General features: G+C 42.6%; 1 protein-coding gene across 2 annotated transcripts in view; it reads right to left on the reverse strand.

Annotated features, from left to right (window-relative positions):
- rrbp1b (ribosome binding protein 1b) overlaps nt 1–23276 on the reverse strand; it is a 53887-nt gene that overhangs the window by 27837 nt on the left and 2774 nt on the right. For both annotated transcript variants that reach the window (XM_080759919.1, XM_080759918.1), the window contains exons 2-16: nt 22080–22295; nt 19069–19188; nt 17013–17274; nt 15623–15940; nt 14567–14709; nt 11746–11868; nt 10188–10340; nt 6705–6823; nt 6400–6553; nt 4123–4240; nt 2199–2374; nt 1365–1402; nt 1124–1210; nt 741–804; nt 495–532 (exon numbers count right to left, since the gene is read on the reverse strand). In XM_080759919.1, the coding sequence (XP_080616045.1) occupies nt 495–532; nt 741–804; nt 1124–1210; nt 1365–1402; nt 2199–2374; nt 4123–4240; nt 6400–6553; nt 6705–6823; nt 10188–10340; nt 11746–11868; nt 14567–14709; nt 15623–15940; nt 17013–17274; nt 19069–19188; nt 22080–22232 (2066 nt within the window). In that variant the 5' untranslated portion in view covers nt 22233–22295. The remainder of the gene's footprint in view (nt 1–494; nt 533–740; nt 805–1123; nt 1211–1364; nt 1403–2198; nt 2375–4122; nt 4241–6399; nt 6554–6704; nt 6824–10187; nt 10341–11745; nt 11869–14566; nt 14710–15622; nt 15941–17012; nt 17275–19068; nt 19189–22079; nt 22296–23276) is intronic.

Consider the following 23276-nt stretch of genomic DNA (forward strand, 5'->3'; position numbering starts at 1 on the left):
AAATGAAACGCATTAGAGCTATGGACCAGAGCTAAGTGTCTAGCTAAGCTACGTCTGTCCATAAATGTCTCATTACCCAGTAGAGTACATGACAGTGGTTAGCATTCTGACTACCACACAGTCTCCAGCATTTTGTGTCTTCTCCCGCAAAATGTGTGTTCTGGTTTGGAGTGATAAAAAACCTAAATTAGACATTTCCAATCTCCCCCTCTCTCTCTCTCTCCCATGAGTGTGAGTTGGCACCACTGTGAATCAAAACCTCATTGAAATTGAAATCTGAAATCTCATGAAAATCACCAAATTATTTCTCATTTTCTGTCGAATGAGGTTTCTTTCTCGTGATTATAAAAAAAATTAAACGAATGGATAGAATAACCATTAAGATAATGATCGATAGTTGCAGCCCACAAATCAAGTAACATCAAATAATCCATAACCACGATGCAAATTTACACAAAGGCCATTTACTATTACTGTTACAATGAGTCCCCTACCTGCTCTGTAGAAGTTCCACTTCAGCCATGTTCGGAGTCTGCAAATGAAAGCATAATCATAAAACAGGTTGGTCAAATATGATTGGTTGATTGTGGTACAATATCTCAATGTTTTAATATTAAAGTGCATGAGAGACAGATAAGACAGGTGGAGTTTGTTACTAAACAAAACACTATATAGCAATTATTACTATATTATAATAATAGAGCTGTACCCTTTTAACCAAGAAACAGAATCAGACTTACAGTGATGTCCGTCTGTTGTTCCTCCTCGACTGGAGCCGATGCCTCTTCTATCTCCTCAACAACACTGTGGAAACATTTCACACATTTTGACATTTCCATAAACCGCAGATTGGCGGAATCCTGCCGATAGCCCCGTCCACGAGCTCATGGCGAGGAAGTGTCGGCGATGGAGGTTTGACGTCTCCTTTTGGAATCGAACCCATGAGCAAGGCACTGAACCACAGACCTCGCCGTGGGTGTGAATTGTGTGAATTCTGACTTTCATACATGAACTTTGTTTCGATTGCATTGTTCCACTTTTTGCTTTGGCAATGTAAGACGTATGTTTTTTTTCTCATGCCATTAAAGCCCTTTGAATTTGAATGGAATGTGTGTAAACCAACCTGGTGGACTTGGTCAGCTCCAGCTCACATCTGAGCTGTTTCAGTTCCTCTTCCATTACATTCATCTGATCCTCATTGGCCTTCAGACTGGACACACACACACACACACACACACACACACACACACACACACACACACACACAGACTCATTATGCTTCATGTTCTGCAATAGTCTGCCCGTGATTTGATTGTTCGGGGGAATTTAAAAACAGGTGAGACATCAAAGAAAACAATTCCTACCAGTTTTTCAGTTCCTCCACCTCAGACGACTCGTCAACCTGTTGACAACAACAGTCAATTTCAGTTCACTCATGTATTAAGGATTAATTCCTGCATGCTTTTTTTATGGAGTTCCTACGGACGCTTGTGCTGTAGTTATAACGATATGGTTGTAGTATATTCTACTGTAGTATTTCCTTTCTTTAAATTTCAAGGGGTTTTTTTAAAACATATTATAGGGTACAGGGCAATTGCTTATTTTTTACTGTTACACATGTACAAACAGACGAATACGGTATACAAACATGAACAAAACAACTAGATAATCAAATGGTTTAACCCATTCTGACCTGAGATCAGATTCATACGAGGTTTCCACTGGACACACACTGGTCTGATTAACCCATTCTGACCTGAGATCAGATTCCAAAAAATGTCAGTCGTTCTTCAATTTTTCAAAAATAGCTAAAGCATAACATGATGCTAACACCAAAACGGGTTCCCGGTCAGAATGGGTTAAATACACGAGGACGTTAAAGACACAACACAGACCTTTCCCCCCTCCCACTTGGAGATTTGGATCCCTCCCACTTCACCATATATAGGCATATATAATGTTTCTTGAAAAGAGTTGACTCTACAAATCGTTTGTTGCGAACGCAGTGAGCACTTACTATGAGACCTAGCAGATCATGTCTGCCTGTGTGTCTGTCTGTGTGTCTGTGTGTGTGTGTCCCTTTTGTGCCCATATACAGTATGGAGCTGAGTGATGCTGCTTTGGGGACTCCTTATATGGTTATGGCTAAGTTAAAAACGTAACTTAAAAATAAATCTTAAATCTACTGCAGTTTGTACCTGGGATTCCGACACGACTTCCGACACGACCTCTGGCGCGACCTCCGGCGCGACCTCCGACGCGACCTCCGGCGCGGCCTCCTGTGCGAGAGTCTCCATCTGGTCCTTGAGGGCCTGCAGTTCAGTGCAGCTTTCGTTCAGCTGGGCGTCTGTGGACACCAGCTTCTCTGTCAGCTCTGGAGGGGTTGGAAAAATGACAAGAAAATGTCATGGTCTTAAAAAAACACACACACACGTGTCCTCATCTGTGTAGCCATGTTTGAATAGAGGATGCATAGTACATGTAGGCCAAAGCAATATACGGATGATATTACATCCACCGTGGTGGAAAGTAACTAACTCCATTTCTTAACCCATTTAGGCCTGGAGAAAGAAAAAGTCTCCCTAAATCCTGACAGTTTTCTGAAATACCTATGTTTCCAGGGGCGCAATAGCCTAGGGGACGCGGGGGACGCGTCCCCTGCCAGCGTCACATTGGTCCCCCCCAGATGAGTTTGGGCCTGGTACGAGACTATAGGTACAGCTGTTGCTTCTTTCGAAAAATATAACGCAACATAGGAACCCCGCTAGTGTTTTTGGTCTTCGTCTGACAGTTTCTGTAGCAGAAAGACCTCTTTTCTGGAGGGGGGGGGACAGTCGGTTTGGGGGGGTTCCCGACGGCTGCGCGTAGCTTCCACCTCTGACAGAGGGGAAGCGAGTAAGCGACGCCGTCAGAAACCCCCTCACTCAGGAAGGCCCCCTCACTCAGATCTCAGACGGACCAAATTGCGACAATAACATGTAAAGAGGAATATAAACAAGACCTTGGCGCAAAACTTCATATTTACCCTGCTCTAATACAACAAAAGTGTGTTCTTACATCCTCCATTTCACATCAGCACTCGTGAGTAAATTTAATTGCCATTATGAAAGTTTTCAGTGACGTTGGACCCACAGGTTGCATTGTCGTCAATAATTAATCTGTCTTTAAAACGTTCTAATGTTAATATAGCATATTGGCATTGTCTGTTGGTGGTCTGGTGGTATGTTATATGGACCATGTAACAACATGGTCAACAGCACTGTTTGCAAATGTAGCTACATTTGTTGGCCACAAAGACAATTTAGACAAAACATGCTGCTGCCTGCTAATGGAGCTTGTATAGATATAGGCTAATTATTTTTCGGGGAAATTGCAGATAGTTTAGCTTCCAGTGACTCAATGATTGAGTCACTGGAACAACCTCTCTGTAGTCCGACCCTAACCATAACCCCACGTTTTGGTGGTTAGACCCCCCCATCCCCCCCTCCCCTAGGGTAGTGGGGGGGACGGGGGGGACGGATTTTTCGGCGGCGCCGCTTCGCGGCGCCGCTCTATATCCCCCCCTAGCGTTCGGTCAGTGTTGCGCCTCTGTATGTTTCTAAAGGCCTACTGTATATCACTCAATATGTCATGTCAAGGACCCCAAAAATGTATCTGTAATTGGCCTCCGAGACCCCCCCATCTGAAAATATGATGTTCCAGGGACCCTCCAGAAGCAAAGATTTTAGTTAAAAAACGTTCGTTCTGAGAAGAATATATTCCAAATTTGAGGCACATTTTCACGATTTTTCAAAAATAGCAGAGCTACAAGCTCGTAGCGCGCCACTCGGTGGCGCGCTACGAGCTTGTAGATCTGCTATTTTTCAATAGCTAAAGCATAACATAATGCTTAAAACACCAAAAAGGGGTTCCTGCCAAAAATGAGTACTTCCGATGTTCAATTCTTCTACTCCACTACATCTCAACGGCAAATATTTCACCTTTACTTTAGTTACTAGTTACCTAGTTTAATGTGCTCAAGGCGAATTCCATACGAGGGGAAAAAAACCTGAGGTTTCAATGTGAATGGATTTAACGGAATTACAGACATCATCACACAGAGAACCAAAGCATAATACTGACCGCTGACGAGGGCAGCGTCCTGCTGGCTTTTAGCCAATTGTTCCTGGGCCTGCAAGAGCTGCTGGGTCAATTCCTCCAACCTCTGCTTCAGAGAAAGCTCACTGTCCGCCTGGCTGGCCTACACATGGACAGACAGATGGGACAGTCAGACGGACGGACGGACGGACACAACAAACAGGATAACCGCCTTAAAGGGACACTTCACCCTTTTTGCAAAAAAAATATATGTTAATGACGTTTAGAAGCTTTAGAACACTTTCCTGGGGGGTCTTTATGTGTGTAATAATATGTGGTTTTAGATATTTTAGATTGTAGCAGTGAGCCTAGTGTCTCTGATGTCATGGACACTGGGCTCACTTACTTCCTGGACTACATGTTGTCTCAGTAAGACAGCTCTCCCCCCGATCCACAAGGAGGAGCAGTGCACCAAATAATTATGGGAACTGTAGTCCAGGAAGGTAGTGAGCCCAGTGTCCATGACATCAGAGACACTGTGCTCACTGCTATTATTTTTCAAAAAGGGTGAAGTGTCCCTTTAAGGCCTTTACACTTTGTTGGGCAACAAAGAGCGCAAACAGCAGATCTACAAGCTCACGACGTGTGAGAGTGACACATTGTGAGCTTGTGCCGTATAGATCTGTTATTTACGGTATACTTTTCGATCATAATAATCATTGCTATACAGCAGAGCTAGGGGCTTTCAACTGATTCTATATGAACGAGGGACCACCAACCCTGACTTATTAGAATCAACCTGGGGACCACTGTTGTGTTGGGTCATTTGGGTGGCGATAATATGGGTGTACATCACGTTGTTTCTCAACCAATGGTCCATTGACTACTAATAATAATAATGACTCAGGACAATCCGGTGCACTTCGCCCTTTGCTATTCCGGACTCCCATTTTCTGTTGAGTTTTTTGACCTCCGACTTGTCAGTAAATGATTATGTGGTTGGTCAACACAGGTCACACCAGGTCATTCAGTTCACGGTTTCTCAAGTGGTGGAAAGACCTTTTTTTCTTTTTTTTTAAATCAACAAATACTACATTAATAAATATAATTATGCTCAGGGACCACATGCGATACCTCTACGGACCACCAGGTGAAAACCTCTGCTTTGGAGTATTTGTTCAGTAACAGCCAGGGGTCACCCTGTCTCTACTCTCTATATACCTACCAGCTTCTGACCTGAGATCAGATTCTAAAAATGTCTTCTACACATCCTGACAGTTTTCTGAAAAAGCGAATGTTTCTATGTCAGTCGCTCTTCGATTTTTCAAAAATAGCAGACCTAAAAGCTCGTAGCGCGCCACCGAGTGGCGCGCTACGAGCTTGTAGATCTGCTATTTTTCCAATAGCTAAATCATAACATAATGCCATAACACCAAAAGAGGTTCCCGCCCCGAGAATGGGTTAAAATTAATGTTCAGGTCAGGTGGGTTGTAAAATTATAATACGATCAGGAGAGAGAACCCATTTACCAGCTTCAATTTTAAAGTGTTTTTTTTTCTCATTTTTGATAGATTTTATTTGATTTCATTAGACGTCATGCAAGAAAAAAAGAAGTTACTGTACGTCAGTTCATTTAGGAAGGATAAATATTAAATACACAATACAGTCTTACCGACTTATTTTCATTGTGGTCCTCGGTCTGGGACAAACAAAATATATACAGGCAAACATTACATCAATAACTAAAACAATCAAAAGCTACATCATCATAAATACACGTGACTTTCATCACTTCCAAATTTGTCTCGTTTATCCTGTATTCTACATGTATGTATGCATGTATGTATACTCTCTTCCGATTGGATGAAACAGTTATCCTGCCCTGTAAAGTTTTTTTGTTTTTTTTTAAGAGTTCCTGGACAAACACTATACTAATACTACAGCAATTTAATTTAATTTAGCTTCATGAAAGTGGTTAACCCATTTTGGGGCATGAGAAACCCCTTTTGGTGTTTTAACTATAAGCATTATATAATACTTTAGCTATTGAAAAATAGCAGATCTACAAGCTCGTAGCGCGCCACCGAGTGGCGCGCTACGAGCTTGTAGGTCTGCTATTTTTGAAAAATCGTGAAAAAAAGAAAATCGCGAAAAAACTTTTTTTATTTCCATGTCAGGTCTAAACGGATACTTTCAAATGTTGCAAAAAAAGCAAGAAAAAAAAAAGCAAGAGGAAACAATGTGTGGCATTTTTCGTTCAGAAATCATGGATAATTTGGTGGGTAATATATATACTGGGGGCGGTACGTGTTCTCTCCTCACCTGGACCTGTGCGAACTGTTGCTCCGTGGCGGCCATCTTGGCCTCCAGAGACTTCCGGTAGTCGTCGTCGGCCTGGCGGCCCTCCGTCCTCTCCCCCAGCTCCCTGCTCAGACGCACGCAGTCCTGGCGCAGCTTCGCCAGCTCTGCATTCTGCCTGGAGGAACCACCATTTTGGTGTTATATAGCATCATTCGGCGTCAGGCTAAATTGGGTTAAACCTGTATACCTGTATACCCCTCAAAAACAAAAAAGGACAGACAGACAGGCATACAGACAGACAGACAGACAGACAGACAGACAGGTACCTGCTCTCCGCCTGGCTGGTGGCCTGGTTCAGAGCGTCTCTCAGTATGGAGTTCTCCTGCTGCAGTCGGGCCAGCTGCGCGTTGGGTCCGTTCTCCAGCTGTTCCTGGAGACTGACGACCTGGGGGTTTGCAACACAAACTTAAGCACTGAAAGCCTTTTTGATCGATTTAACAATTGTATTATTCGGGGGGAAATGCAAACTGTGCAAAGTATACAGTCGGATATTTGGGCTAAAGGGATAACACTCGTGTTGTCTTCAATTCATCAAATCAACACATGGCATCAACAGATATTAACTACTAGCCTATGTGCAAAGTTCAAAAATGTTAAATTTAAAACGGTAACCACCTTTCGATGGGAATTAAAATGTCCTTGCGGTCTCCTGATTGATGTTTGTTCAGGCCAATTTTGAAAGAAGCCAATGTTACAACTATATACCTTTAGTTGAACCCATTTTGGACTGAGGTCGATTGAAAAAAAGGCTTCTAAATCCTAACAGTTTTCTGAAAAACCCATGTTTCTATGTCAGTGGTGCTCAACCTTTTTCATGTCAAGGACCCCCAGAATTATCTCTATTGGGCCACGGACCCCCATCTCAAAATATGTAGTTCCAGGGACCCCCCCCAGAAGCAAATATTTTAGTTAAAAATGTTCGCTCTGAAATATATATTCAATGATTTGCGCCACATTTTAACGACTTTTCAAAAAAAATAGCAGACCTACGAGTTCGTAGCGCGCCACTCTGTGGCGCGCTATGAGCTTGTAGATCTGCTATTTGTCAATAGCTAAATTATAACACAATGTTTAAAACACCAAAAGGGGTTCCCGCCCCCAAAAATGGGTTTAAAGGACCACTTCATCACTTTTCAACCCATCTTCAAATAATCGGCCCTCACTAATGTCCATGATAAAATATCACATTTTCTTTTCCTACTCGGTCTGTGCCAGTTCAGTCTTCCAATGACATCATCGTTAGGCAGATTCTTTTTTTAAATATTATTATTTAAATATTTAGATTTGTATCATCGTGAGAGTGATGGCTTCCATTGAAAAGTGGTCCTTTAAATGTGAATGTCCTGTCAGGGCAGTATAGCAGTGTTCCCAAGTCCCCATGTCTAAATTTGGGGGTACCAGATTATGGGTGCTCTCTCTAGAGTTGTAGCTGTCACTCACTCTATACAGTTCACCCGCCCCCCCCCCCCCCCATCCTGTTTTTCCCTCTACATCAAATACATTATTTTCCGTGAAAATAGACCAAAACCGACAAGCTCACAACACAGTCGAGAGTTTTGAGAGACACGGTATGAGCTTACGGAGCTGCTATTTTCGCGGAAGATGTTTTGCCTATTTCCCGTGAGGCCAATGTGAAACATGGTCCCGTCCCCCCCAAATGATTGGCAAAACATTAACAATGTTATTGATGATAATATTAACATTAATGACGAAAAAGGTATTTGTTCAGTAGCAGGTGGTCACCCTGCTAGCCTGTAGCCTCCAACAGGCTACAGCTCTTAAAATTAACGTTCAGGTCGGGGTGGGTTGTAAATTAAATATACGATCAGGAGAGAGAGAACCCATTTTACCAGCTTCAATTTTATAGTGTCTTTTTTTTTTTTTTTTAATCGCTTTTATTTGATTTCATTAGACGTCATGCAAGAGAAAAAAACAAGTTACGTCATGTTCATTTAGGAATGATAAATACACAAATGCGGTCTTACCGACTTATTTTCATTGTGGTCCTCGGTCTGGGACAGACAAACATTGCAACAAAATATACACATATATTACAGAGCTTATGGAGCTGCTACTGTATATGATTGTTTTGCCTATTTCCGTGAGGCCAATGTGAAACATAATGCATTGCAAAGTGGTCCCCCAAATGATTGGCAAAACATTAACAACGTTATTGATGATAATATAACGTTAACCCATTCTGAACGGGAACGCATTTTGGTGTTAGCATCATGTTATGCTTTAGCTATTGAATTTTTTTTTTTGAAAAATCGAAGAACGACTGACATTTTTAGAATCTGATCTCAGGTCAGAATGGGTTCATCAGACCAGTGTGTGTCCAGTGGAAACCTCGTATGAATCTGATCTCAGGTCAGAATGGGTTAACAGTAAAACGCTATACCCATTTGTTTAACCCATTCTGACCTGAGATCAGATTCTATAAATGTCTTCTACATCCTGACAGGTTTCTGAAAAAGCTATGTTTCTATGTCAGTCGTTCTTCGATATTTCAAAAATAGCAGATCTACAAGCTCGCAGCGCGCCTCTCGGTGGCGCGCTATGAGCTTGTAGGTCTGCTATTTTTCAATAGCTAAAGCACGACATAATGCTAACACCAAAAGGGGTTCCCACCCAAAATGGGTTAATGTGTTTAATTCGCCGTTTTAAAATAATTAAAAAGAAACAGCGGATTTATCCGGGGATCTGATGACGAGGCCGTCGCGTTACGTCTGACGAAACCTGGAAATCAAGTCGTCATCTGGGCTGCTAGGGCTTCTGGGAAATTGAGTGGACGGGGGTTTGTTTGGACTACAATGCCTCGTGGAGGGCATTGATGCCGTCGTAAGGACTGTTTTTACACTTGCTGAAAATAGCCGATCTACAAGCTCACAACGCGTCGCGCAACCAAGTGTAAAATGACTTATACTGGATCTCTTGTCCACTAGTCCCTTCCTCACATTTTAGTCTAGTTTTTATTTGTTGACGAAATTGTCAGTATATTTAGTGTTAGTTTTAGTCATCATAGCACAGTTTTCATTTAGTTTTTGTCAGTGGAAAAAGGTAGTCGACGAACATTTTTCGTCTTAGTTTTAGTCGACGAAAACAACACTGCTCTAAAGGTAATAAAACTATCTCAGCAAGCGTAGAATATTTGATTAAAATAGCGGGTATAAAGCGTTTTATTGAGTCAAACTGTTTTGATGACGAAAAAGGGGCGGGTTATGAATAAAAAATAAATCTGACCCATTGTCCTGCCTTTTTAATTTATGTACTGTATGGATGTATTTTCCGAATGGGAGTCTATAAAAATTTGAAAGCCACTTTGTCATTATATGGTTCATTGTCTTTGTCATGTCTTTGTATTATTCAACCTTTTTATTTATAATAGTGTTGTGCCTGAGCTGTTTTTCTTTTCTTTTCTTTATATTCTTTTGTCGTTTGTTATTATGTTCTTGTTGTGTAATGTCTGATTGTCTTTGACCCAATCTGAACGGGAACCCCTTTTGGCGTTAGCATCATGTCATGATGCTTCAGCTATTGAAAAATAGCAGACCTACAAGCTCACAGCGGGCCACCGAGTGGCGCGCTACGAGCTTGTAGGTCTGCTATTTTTTTGAAAAATCGAAGAACGACTGTGACATTTTTTTTAGAATCTGATCTCAGGTCAGAATGGGTTCATCAGACTGCAGTGCAGTGTGTCCAGTGGAAACCTCGCATGAATCTGATCTCGGGTCAGAATGTCGTCTCACCTTCATGTTGAGGGTCTGGGTCTGCGTCAGGTGGTCCTGGTAGGACGCCTGCATGCGGTCCTGCATGGCGTGGCTCTCCAGGGAGTGCGTGCTCAGCTCGCTGCTCAGGCGGGACTCCAGCGAGGCCAGCTTGGACTTCTCCACGCCGAGCTCCTGTTGAAAAGGAGAGAGAGAACGAACAGTCAGTGTGGGGGGGGTCGTGTCTGCGTGAACATTACACCCATTCTGACCTGAGATCAGATTCATACGAAGGTTTCCCACTGGACACACACTGGTCTGATTATTACCCATTCTGACCTGAGATCAGATTCATACGAAGGTTTCCCACTGGACACACACTGGTCTGATTATTACCCATTCGACCTGAGATCAGATTCATACGAAGGTTTCCCACTGGACACACACTGGTCTGATTATTACCCATTCTGACCTGAGATCAGATTCTAAAAAAAATGTCACAGTCGTTCTTCGATTTTTCAAAGATAGCAGACCTACAAGCTCGTAGCGCGCCACTCGGTGGCGCGCTATGAGCTTGTAGATCTGCTATTAGTAGAGTTATAGGAATGTAAAAACAGAGACCCGGAAAGTGGAGCGCTTAAAGGAGACTGAACGGCCAAGAGGTCACCGGAAAACCAAAAAAAATCTATATTCCTAAAAAACCTGAAAATGTTGCTAATATTTGTTTAATTTAAGTGTTGACAAATTACTAATAGATAAAAATGGATTAGTTCGATTAACTTCCCCCGCGGTCGTTGCTCAGTTTCCTGGTGGGCGTTACATACATACAGGACCGGGCTTGTTGTGAGCCCCTCACGTCACACAGGTGTGATTTTTTTTTATATTACTCGTACAGCTTTTTCTCCGTGCGTCACGCGAATCGGCAACACGCCGTCACTATAGTCATGTGATCAACATGTTCCATCCCGATTGGCTAAGGTTGCCTTATAGTTCCAAAGTATATGCAGCATTGGTCTGTTTTGAACAAAATGCCTCGCGTCATGAACACAGTGTGTGGTTTCCGTGAAATGATGCACGTACATTCCCAATAAAGTCCAGGAAGAAATGCCACTTAAAAACCCATTTTGGGCATTATGTCATGCTTTAGCTATTGAAAAGTAGCAGATCTACAAGCTCGCTGGCTCGCTACGAGCTTGTAGGTCTGCTATTTATTTTAAATCGAAGAACCACTGACGTAGAAACATAGCTTTTTCGGAAAACTGTCAGTATTTCGAAGACATTTTTTTTAGAATCTGATCTCAGGTCAGAATGGGTTAATTATTTTCAAATCAGCCTCATGGCGGCGCTATAACGGGCCGATTCGTGTTTTTAGGCTACAACTATACACCGATCTCGGTGTAAAGCTTTGTAATAGCAGATCTACAAGCTCATAGCGCGCCACCGAGTGGCTTGTAGATCTTCTATTTTTTTAAACCCGAAGAACGACTGACACAGAAACATAGCTTTTTCAGAAAACCGTCAGGACGTAGAAGACATTGCTTTAGAATCTGATCTCAGGTCAGAATGCGTTCATGTGTGACCTCCTCACGGACGCCTATACCTTGGTGAGTTCTCGGAGCTTGTTCTTTGCAGCGGTGGCGTCTTCCTGTTCAGTGGCCAGCTGTTTCTCCCTCTCCTCCAGCGTTTTCTTCAGAGCCGTGAGAGGGTCACCCTTCTGACAGGCCTAACACACACACACACACACACACACACACACACACACACACACACACACACACACACACACACAGTTAGTTGAAGAACAGCATTCTGAACATGAACGATATAGATCAACAAATTGTAAATAGAATCATAGTTTTAATTGAATAACTGTATAACGTTTTCTTGTGCCACATACTGGAAAAAAGTGTAAAAAACATCATCAGCAAAAGAAAACCCAACAAGAGATCTACACGTTTACAAGCATGTGAGCTTGTAGATCTGTTCTTTTCAAATAGCCACTGTATCAGGTTTAAAAGTGATGTGGTGAAATGAAAAATATATTTGTCATGTTTCTAGAGCATAATCTGTGGTCGTCATTATGGTCATACCCAACAATAGATGGCCAAACAATGGGGAAAATGGCCATTTTTGTGTATGCCCAGCTTATGCCCGGGTTTGAGTAAACACAAACATTGGGCTGGTGATTAGCCGATCACCCCATAACGTTGATTTGACATATTGAAGATAAAAGTGAGGGCTGAAAAGTGAGGACATGGAAATGTCGAGTGGCCAGAATTAGATGTATGATGATATGAGCACCCCTCACTTCACACGCGTGTGGTTTTAATTATTTCATTCAACCGTTTGGTTCCCACAGCTGCACGTTCCTCCAAACACAGCTGTTTTGATTACAGAACTACTACGTCTTTTGAGGGGCGCTATAGCTACTCCTATGCCCAGCTTTGTGTGTCGTATGTGTACCAAATAACCGATGATTTGATTGGCTGAGCGCGGAATGTGATGCATGATGGTAAGTCAGTGCGCGCCTCACTTCACACGAGTGTCCAGACAGTGTATTTCTCATTTTAAAACGTAATCAGCACGCTCAAATATGTATCCGAAAACAAAACATTCTAGGTTGGAAATAAGCCAGGCAGACGTAGACACGCAACACAGCTTCTAACATCCCATAGTCTGAAGCACTCAGGCACAGGCTTCCGTTTCAGACTGAAGCGTCTAAATAAAATTACAGAAAAAGAAGAAAGTTTGCACTCAAAGGGCGAAAGGGCTTGTTTCCATAGACCCAGTTACTCGGTTGTCTAGCAAATCATCGTCATTTTTCGACCGCGGCCGAGATCGTGGATTTCACAATGACAGGCCAGACTTCCCGGGCCCTTCATTGCCACCCCCAGTTCCTGCTTACTGATGCCCCGTGTGTCCCTATAGCGATGACATCAGGGGAACGACAGTTTTCTATACCTCTGGTCGGCTTTGAGGCAGAGACTCCAGAGAAGAAAGGAAAGATATAACCTCATCGTCAGCTCTGTATAGCAGTGGCCGGCAAACTGTGTTCTTGTGGATCGGAACTATAGTGAAGAAACACGGTGGGAAGGTTGCCGTATATTAGATTAGTCGATGGGTGGCTCTTCCAAGACAGATTTTGCGCTCTCATTAGAAGGCGGGTCTAGCAAAAGCTAACCTGGCAACCCTGTATAAGCGACACAGGCCGGGCTTTGGGATGTTGTGCCGTCATTATTCATTATATTCAACTCATTCAAAAAGTAATTGTTGGAATAAATGAAATAAAAGAAAGAAATGGGACCCTCCTCCTCCTCCTCGGCTATATAGCTCTCTCTCTCCAGCCCCAACCTCAACCCATCCATATCAGTGAGTATTGAGTATAAAACAGCTATTCTCCTCTGGGGGACGCATGCATGTACACGTTGCCAACCATGCATGCTCATTGTTATGCAATATCGCCAAATAAAAATCAATCAATCAGTGAGTCAATATCGTTGCTGTCAAGCAGAAACCTTGTATCTATATATATATATATTTCAGTAAATGAATGCTACTATACTTAAGTCGTACATGCGGGTATCATTGCACAAGGTGTGGACATGGCTGATCAACAAGCTTCCAGGTGAATATTGAACCAATGAAAAGTATTAAAACCCATTTTGGGGCGGGAACCCCTTTTGGTGGTTATACAGTACATGCATTGTGTTATAGTTTAGCTATTGAAAAACAGCAGATCTACAAGCTCGTAGCGCGCCACCGAGTGGCGCGCTACGAGCTTGTAGGTCTGCTATTTTTGAAAAATCGTTAAAATGTGCCTAAAAATCTTCCAGAAAATTGTCATGATTTAGAAGACTTTTTTTTTTTCATTTCGCCGTCAGGCCTGAATGGGTTAAACTGTTTTTTTTACCTTGCCAGACGAATATGAAGATAACGTTATGCCACTGATTAGCAGATCTACAAGCTCATAGCGCGCCACCGAGTGGCGCGCTATGAGCTTGCAGGTCTGCTATTTTTGAAAAATCGCAAAAATGTGCCTAAAAATCTTTCAGAAAATTGTCATGATTTAGAAGACTTTTTTTTCGCCGTCAGGCCTGAATGGGTTAAACTGTTTTTTTTACCTTGCCAGACGAATATGAAGATAACGTTATGCCACTGATTAGCAGATCTACAAGCTATGAACTTGTAGGTCTGCTATTTTCGAAAAATCGTTAAATATGATTTAGAAAACTTTTTTTCTTTTTCTCGACATCAAGCCTGAATGGCCTTAACGAGAGCTTGTGAGTCGTGACAAAAATAATAACTACATTGGAATACGGGTTTCTTTTCTATTCTTTTTCCTGAAAAGAGTTTGGACACATACACGGTCTCCTCCCCGACAAAGAGGGACCTATAAAGCCGTTTTTTTTTTTTCCCCCTACCAGTTGCCAGGAGTCCTGAGAGGTGCCGGCCTTGTCGCTGAGCACCTCCATCAGCTTGTGAGTCTCTGCCTCGCTGAAGGTCATGCTGCTCACCGTGGACAGCAGGGACTTGTAGGGCAGCAACAGAGCATCCACACTGTCCACTGAGGAGAGGAGAGGAGAGGAGAGGAGAGGAGAGGAGAGGAGAGGAGAGGAGAGGAGAGGAGAGGAGAGGAGAGGAGAGGAGAGGAGAGGAGAGGAGAGGAGAGGAGAGGAGTTTACTGTATGTGCTAAAGGAGTTTTTGATTGATTGAAAAACATTTTGAAGAATGGGTACGGTTCAAGGAAAGTACAGGTCAATACAAAAACTGCTAATAAAGAGGACAAAAACGAGAAAAAGCACCAAGACTTCTTTACATAACGGTCCTCCAATTTCAATTCTATATCAAAACATTTAAAGACATACAAATAGTAGTGGAGTAACTTTGAGAGCCGTTTCACAATGAGTCAATGAGGAGACTATCGTGAAATATCAATTCATAATCAACGGAGAACATTCATATTCAAACCGATATTTGTGAGTTACATCCTTCAAGGTATAACTACACAACCAAAACCTCTATACCAAAGTCTCATTGAGCTTTGAGACTGTTGTACAATGTTGCACAACAAGTGACATGAAGGAAAAGGTGCGAAAAGAGTTGACCAAAAGCTCACAATGTCGCAATGCTTTTTGGAAAACGCGAATATATCTTTCAAATCGAGTATTTTGATCGATTCGTTTGATTGACCCATTTAGGGGGCGGGAACCCCTTTTGGCGTTAGCATTATGTTGCGCTTTAGCCATTGAAAAATAGCAGATCTACAAGCTCATAGCGCGCCACCGAGTGGCGCGCTATGAGCTTGTAGGTCTGGCTACTTTTGAATAATCGAAGAACGACTGACATTTTTAGAATCTGATCTCAGGTCAGAATGGGTTAATCAGACCCAGTGTGTGTCCAGTGGAAAAACCTCGTATGAATCTGATCTCAGGTCAGAAACGGGTCAATCGTTAACGATCCAAAAAAATCCACTCACCCGGTTCAGCTTTGTCCTTGGATTTCTTCTTCTTCGCCGGTGCTTCGGCGGCGGCGGCGGTGGGAGGAGGGGCTTCAGCAGCGGCGACCAGGGGCGGGGCCGGGGCGGCGGCATCGGTCACCGGGGCAACAACCTCTGTCACGGGTGGGGGCGTGGCCACAACGGCGGCCTCCGCCGGGGCGGGGGTAGCGGGAGCCGACTCGGCGGCTGTTGTGGCGACTGCGGCCGCGGCAGCAGCAGCAGCAGCAGCAGCGGCGGCGGCCTTGGACTTCTTCTTCTTCTTCTTCTCTTTTGGGGACGGGGCTGCCAGAGCCTCCACTGTGTAGGGAGAGGATTGTGATTGTGTTATAGTTCACCAAAATATTAAAGTTTTGGATTATACAATATATTGTTGAATCTCGACGCCGAATCATGATCCGTGAGGCATTTTGTTTTCGAAAAATGTGTTTTTGCAAAAATCCACCTGAGGTATTTATCCCTCGGCCTTGTAGGAATGTGTGTGTAGTATTTCACATGAATTGCACGCCGTGTTCATGATCTGAGGCGTTTTGTTCAAAAACGACCAATCCGACAAACTTTGGAAGCCAATGTTAGAGCCAATTAGGATGGAATATAATAAATATCGGACAGATCCGTCTTGATCACATGACTATAGAGATACTGTTTGAGTAGCGCGCCACTCGGTGGTGCGCCATGAGCTTGTAGATCTGCTATTTTTCAATAGCTAAAGCATGACATGATGCTATAACACCAAAATGGGTTCCCGTTCAGAATGGGATAAAAAGGCTTCTCTAGTAAGGAGTTTGCATGCAAAGTTTCACGCAGATCAGCGCAGTTATAGGTGCCCGTTACAGCGCCACCATGAGGCCGATTAAAAGACTTTCAAGTGGCCTTTCATCCTCGGGCCGAGTGGGAATGTGTGTGAAAAGATCTCACGTATAAATTGCGCCGTTCCATGATTTGAGACCGTTTTGTTCAAAACGGACCGATCCTGCAAACTTTGGAAGTCAAATCTTAATAGCCAAATCGGAATAGAATAATGGACAAATCGGAGAGATCTGTGTTGACCACATGACAATAAGAGTCTGAGAATCTGCCTCGTGGTGGCGCTATAACAAAGCCGTTGTGGAAAATGTGAGGCAGAGGTTCAGAATTGGCATCCAGGGAGTGTGTCTGTGTGTGTGTGTGTGCACAGTTTCATAGCGACCGGGCCAATGGTGCCAGAGATTAGATGTAACAGATGAAAGACGGACACACAGGGACGGACGAGACAGGGGCGAAAACATATCATCTGCCACGCCATCGCCTGGCCCGGAGACAATAAAAACAATAACGACAAATGCAAGACGTATATAATAATAATAATAATAATAATAATAATAATAATAACCTTGCACTGCAGCAACAGCGGCCACGACGACGACCACCGGTTCTGGCTCAACAACAACCGCCGGCTCGGGTTCGGGTTCGGGCTCAGGCTCGGCCTCTGGCTCCGGCTCCGCTTCCGCTTCCGGTTCGGGCTCGGGTTCGGCTTGGGGTTCGGGTTCCGAGGCGGCCACGGCAGCGGCGGGTTCCGGGGCGACGGCGGCTTCAACTTCGGATTCCAGCTCGTCGGAGGTCGCCGTGCCAAGCGTCTCCACCGCGATGGCAGCCTGTTCGCGAGGAAAGACAAGTTTAGTCGACTATCGATCGGCACCAGGGTTGTTCCTGGCAGCGCATTTTGATTTCAGTTTTAGTCATGGTCTCTTCGATAGTTTTCATTTAGTTTTAGTCACATTTTAGTCACCTGAAAATGTCTTAGTGTTAGTCTAGTTTTAGTCGACTACATATAAGATTTTAGTCGACTAAATCTACAGTTGATTTAGTCGACCAACATGTGTTTTGGCGGGCCTCGATGCCGTCGCAATGACAGTTTTTTTTCACTTGCTGAAAATAGCAGATCTACAAGCTCACAACGCGTCGCATTGCAACGCATTGTGACCTTGTGAGCTATTTTCAGCATGCAACCAAGTGTAAAATGACTTATACTGGATCTCTTGTCCACTAGTCCCTTCCTAACATTTTAGTCTAGTTTTTATTTGTCGACGAAATTGTCAATATATTTAGTCTTAGTTTTAGTCGTCATAGCTTAGTTTTCATTTAGTTTCCATTCGTTTTTGTCAGTGGAAAAAGGTAGTCGACGAACATTTTTCGTCTTAGTTTTAGTTCGACGAAAACAACACTGGACAGTTTAGTCGGCACACAAATAATTGCAATCCAAGGATTTCATTGCAATAATAGAGCACCGAAGTCCTGACGTAACTCGCTCATCCCTTCGATTCCCCTGGTTCGCGGAAGTAATTTCTCTATGGAGAATAACATGGGGTGATCTTAATATCGTCTACTATAAGCGTTGTGGTCCAAAAAATAAACAATCTGTCTCGGCGTTATTGTCAGGGAGGTGTCTCTGTATCGTTTGCGACAGTCAGCCACTCATATAATGATACAGTCTGCTTCTAGCAAAAATGTAAATAATTCAGTAGCAGTGACAATAGTGTTTTCTCTCAGTCAGTTGATTCTTCATATCCATATGAGTGAAACGGCCGGGATGACATGTTTACACAGTTCTTATATGAGGCGATCTAAAAATCCCCCTATGGGGATTATAATGCAAATAAAAAGTACATGAATCTGTGCATTTGCGCCCTCTACCGATATCGACGTCAGACTTCGGTGCTCTATTGGCATTGAACGTTGATACATGTAAATAAAAATTACATTTCTGTTTGCCCTTTTAAGACTCTTTAAACAAAAACCTCACAGAAAATGAAAATGTTTTTTTTTTTCTGTCAATTACTTGAATTCAATTTAAGCCTTGAATTCATGTAATTTGTTTAGTTTTTGTTGCATTGCTGAGCCAATAATCCAAGAGTAAATAGTAGACCAATCTTAACAAGAATAAAACTATATTAAAACATTATCTGTGTACCTGGATCATCAGTAGGTTCATCAGTGATTACACCGTGTGCGTTAGTTTATATTATTATTTTATATATATTTTGCATTCGTCTCCTCTCCTCTCCACAGATATTGAATTATTGTCTGAGGAATGCCACTTTTTTTTTTTAATAAAAAAAAACCAGTGGATGAAGTATTTATTTGCAAAGAAACGACAAGTGATGACAAGTACCACTAATCTAAATCTAAATCAAATAGTTTGCGAGCAGCTGTTCATGTTAACCCATTCCGAACGGGAACCCATTTTGGTGTCGGCATCATGTCGTGCTTTAGCTATTGAAAAATAGCAGATCTACAAGCTCGTAGCGCGCCACTCGCCAATCGAAGAACGACTGACATTTTTTTAGAATCTGATCTCAGGTCAGAATGGGTTAATCAGACCAGTGTGTGTGTCCAGTGGAAACCTTCGTATGAATCTGATCTCAGGTCAGAATGGGTTAAAGGATTACCGGGGTGTCGGGTTCAGGGAGTTTTCCGTTGGGTTTCTGCTCGTCTTTCCTCTTGGACTTGCTCTTCTTCTCTTGTCTGTTGTCCTTCTTCTTCCTCTGGGTGCTTTGCTGCGTCAGCCCCTGAAGCACAAAACACAAATCACTTTCATTAAGCTTTTGTTTTGGGTACAAGCTCAACAATCGGTCATATACCGTGGTTTTTAAACACCGAACATTACTAGCCCTTACCCGTTGTGAAATACCCCCCCCCCCTTATGGCTGTGGGGGGTACTGCGCCCGGGTGCGTTTTCGCATTTTTAATTCACTAATAAATTCATTATTAATCATTAATGTGTCAAATCGAAAAAAGGGCTTCGTGAAGACCTCCATATAATTATGGTCCATGCCTGTGTGAAACGTGGGAGTGATTGGTGCAGGCAGTGTGGAGCTACGGCAGTCACAGTGACACACAGACAGACTGACACAGACATTGATTGAATTATAGTATGATGATGATGATGATGATGATGATGATGATGAAAAATAGCAGATCTACAAGCTCATAGCGCGCCACCGAGTGGCGCGCTACGAGCTTGTAGGTCTGCTATTTTCTTTTAATCGTGAAAACGTGTCGCAAATCTTTGGATATATATTCTTTCAGTGTTTCAGTTTTTAAACCCAAATCTATGCTTCTGGAGGGTCCCTGGAACGACATATTTTCAGATGGGGGTCGGCGGCATATTACATAATATAATTTGTGGGGTCCTTGACATGAAATATTGAGAACCACTGATGTATAGAAACATGAGGTTTTTCAGAAAAAAAAGACATTTAAAAAAAAGGCCAAAATGGGTTAAGAAAAAGTGTGAAGAAAATAAACATGCAAAAAAATAAATGTACACATGAGGTTAGACTGTTAAGACAAGGTGCAAACAGTAGCAGGTATGTACTGTACATGAGGTTAGACAAGTAGGGCAGCAACGGTCAATTATTTCCTTAGAAATTATTCTATCGATTATACTTTCTCGATTCATTAAATAACCAAGAAGCATGTTTTTTTTTTTATACAGTATATGAATGAACCGATTAACCACTTCAGCCTCATGTCCAAATGGAACCAAATGGACCTGTAAGGGACAAGGGTCCATTTTGGTTCCTTTTGGACACTCTCAGAGTTAGTATTTTACTGTGGATCGGTGTTCCCAAGATAGAAAATGGCATCAAATGGGGGCCTGTGGTCGAATCTTAATTTGCATATCAAACTGTGGGGGTCCTTGAAAATAAAAAAAGTATCGACAACCAGTGGGTTATTTTGATTAAACTGCTCTACCCTTTAGGCCCAAAACACACCAATGGTGCCTTTGCAACTCCTTGAAAACAAACAGTTTTGCGAGAATAGTTGCATGAAACCATTATCCCCAATGGCAGTTGCAAGCAGTTGCATTGGTGTGACATGTCCTTAAAAAATGTTTTGTTGCAAGGAGTTGCATTGGTGTGGTTTGGACCTCGTATGGTGAAAAAAGCAGCAAAGGCATGATGTGTGTAGTTGTACTGAAATAACAATCCGAAAACTATACAAGTGCGAGTTGGATATTATTTCAATTGTCTCCGCCAGGCGATGGATCTGCGTCAACTGCACAGATCTGCGTGAAACTTTACATGTGTACACTCCTAGAGGGCAAGGAAAAAGCTTTGACCGGCATTTTTCCACATCTGCTTTTTATAGCTCCGCAGGAGGCCGGTTTTTGTAAAACATTTAACATTTGCTCCTTCAGATTCTGTCCAAAAATCTGTACTAACACTGTAGTACAGATTCTGTACTACAGTGTACCCTCAAATCGGTACACTGTTGTAGTAAGTATTGACAGTGCAGCATCCATATAGTTGTGTGATTAAGACGGATATGTCAGATATTTCATATTCCATCCTTTATCGATAGGACAGTATAGACCGAAAGGAAATGGGGGGAGAGAGAGAGAGAGAGATGGGGAGTGACACGCAGCAGGGTCGGGATCGGGATTCGAACTTGTGACACGGCGCCGTTCACAATTTCTGATTAACCCATTTTGGTGTTAGCATCACGTCGTGCTTTAGCTATTGAAAAATAGCAGATCAACAAGCTCATAGCGCGCCACCGAGTGGCTCGCTACGAGCTTGTAGGTCTGCTATTTTTTGGAAAATCGAAGAGCGACTAGAAGACGTCTTTTAGAATCTGATCTCAGGTCAGAATGGAAAACTGTCAGGGATGTAGAAGACATTTTTTTAGAATCTGATCTCAGGTCAGAATGGAAAACTGTCAGGGATGTAGAAGACATTTTTTTAGAATCTGATCTCAGGTCAGAATGGAAAACTGTCAGGGATGTAGAAGACATTTTTTTTAGAATCTGATCTCAGGTCAGAATGGAAAACTGTCAGGGATGTAGAAGACATTTTTTTAGAATCTGATCTCAGGTTAGAATGGAAAACTGTCAGGGATGTAGAAGACATTTTTTTAGAATCTGATCTCAGGTCAGAATGGAAAACTGTCAGGGATGTAGAAGACATTTTTTAGAATCTGATCTCAGGTCAGAATGGAAAACTGTCAGGGATGTAGAAGACATTTTTTTAGAATCTGATCTCAGGTCAGAATGGAAAACTGTCAGGATGTAGAAGAGATTTTTTAGAATCTGATCTCAGGTCAGAATGGAAAACTGTCAGGATGTAGAAGACATTTTTTAGAATCTGATCTCAGGTCAGAATGGAAAACTGTCAGGGATGTAGAAGACATTTTTTTTAATCTGATCTCAGGTCAGAATGGAAAACTGTCAGGGATGTAGAAGACATTTTTTAGAATCTGATCTCAGGTCAGAATGGAAAACTGTCAGGGATGTAGAAGACATTTTTTAGAATCTGATCTCAGGTCAGAATGGAAAACTGTCAGGGATGTAGAAGACATTTTTTTAGAATCTGATCTCAGGTCAGAATGGAAAACTGTCAGGGATGTAGAAGACATTTTTTAGAATCTGATCTCAGGTCAGAATGGGTTAACATACCTTGCCCTGCTCGCGGCGCTGCTTGGCCAGGGCCTCCTCGTAGGAGGTCTCCTTCATGGACAGCGTGGAGACCAGGGCGATGCCGATGGCCGACACCACCATGAAGCCACCGAACACCATGAAGCCCAGCGTCTGTGGGTCTGTAACATCCATGACTGTCGTTGTTGTTTAACTGCTGTCCTGACCTGTCCTGTCCTGTCCTGTCCCACCGTGAGCCTGGACATGTAGAGAGAGACAGTGGACAGTGGTCAGAGTATAGGTAATAAATAGAGGGTAATGCGCGTGACATCATCATCAAACCAGGAAGTTATGCAGGAATGCCTATTACTGAGTGGCAACAAACTACTTTCCTGGCCTTGACAGCCCCATGCATCCACACAGAAAAGTCCTATCTGATTGCGTTAAACGACGTTAAACAATGTTAAACTCACTTTGCCTGTTGCTTTGCCACTCGATGTGCCATTCACTTTAAGCATGCACATACCGTATATACATTGGAAATATTAACTATAGCCTACGCACATCCACAGTCGTTGCTGAGCCAAAGGTATACTAAGAGTAGAGCCTGCACACCGAGCTAAAGGTAAAAAAAGACACGGTAATATAAATATGCATTTCATTTTTACCCGTTTTTACCTTTATTTGGTGCAGGCTCTGCTTTTAATTTAATGAAGAATAAGAAATTAGATATGAGCCTATATGCTAAATTATTTATCCATCATCTTATCCATCCATCAACCCCAACTAGGCAAAAGTTATGGAAAACAGTATTGGGAAAATTCAAATAATACAAAACTAAAATTTTTAGTTATTTCTAAATGTTCTTTGGACTTGTGTTAACACCAGATATCATGTTTGTACTTTATACATAATATCACATAACCAGATGTGCCGCTGTTAACATACTCTACGTCTACCATATAGACTAGAGCAACGCAGTCCTGCCCCCTTTCAGAACCACGAGGGCACCGGGGGAAAGAATGTCCCATTAATTTTTCCATAGACGTTTCAGAAAGTATACTCTGTTACAGTATATACCCTGCCCTTTTTTCTAATCATTATTTGCTCTGGCTCAAAACAATTGTGTTTATTGCCATGATTTGTCAGAAGCCGAGAGTTGGCTTCGTCCGAGGCTTAAAAAGGTCTTTAACCCATTCTGACCTGAGATCAGATTCATACGATGTTTCCACGGGGCAC

This window comes from Protomyctophum bolini (assembly GCF_963924005.1).
Source record: "Protomyctophum bolini genome assembly, chromosome: 3".
NCBI lineage: Eukaryota > Metazoa > Chordata > Actinopteri > Myctophiformes > Myctophidae > Protomyctophum > Protomyctophum bolini.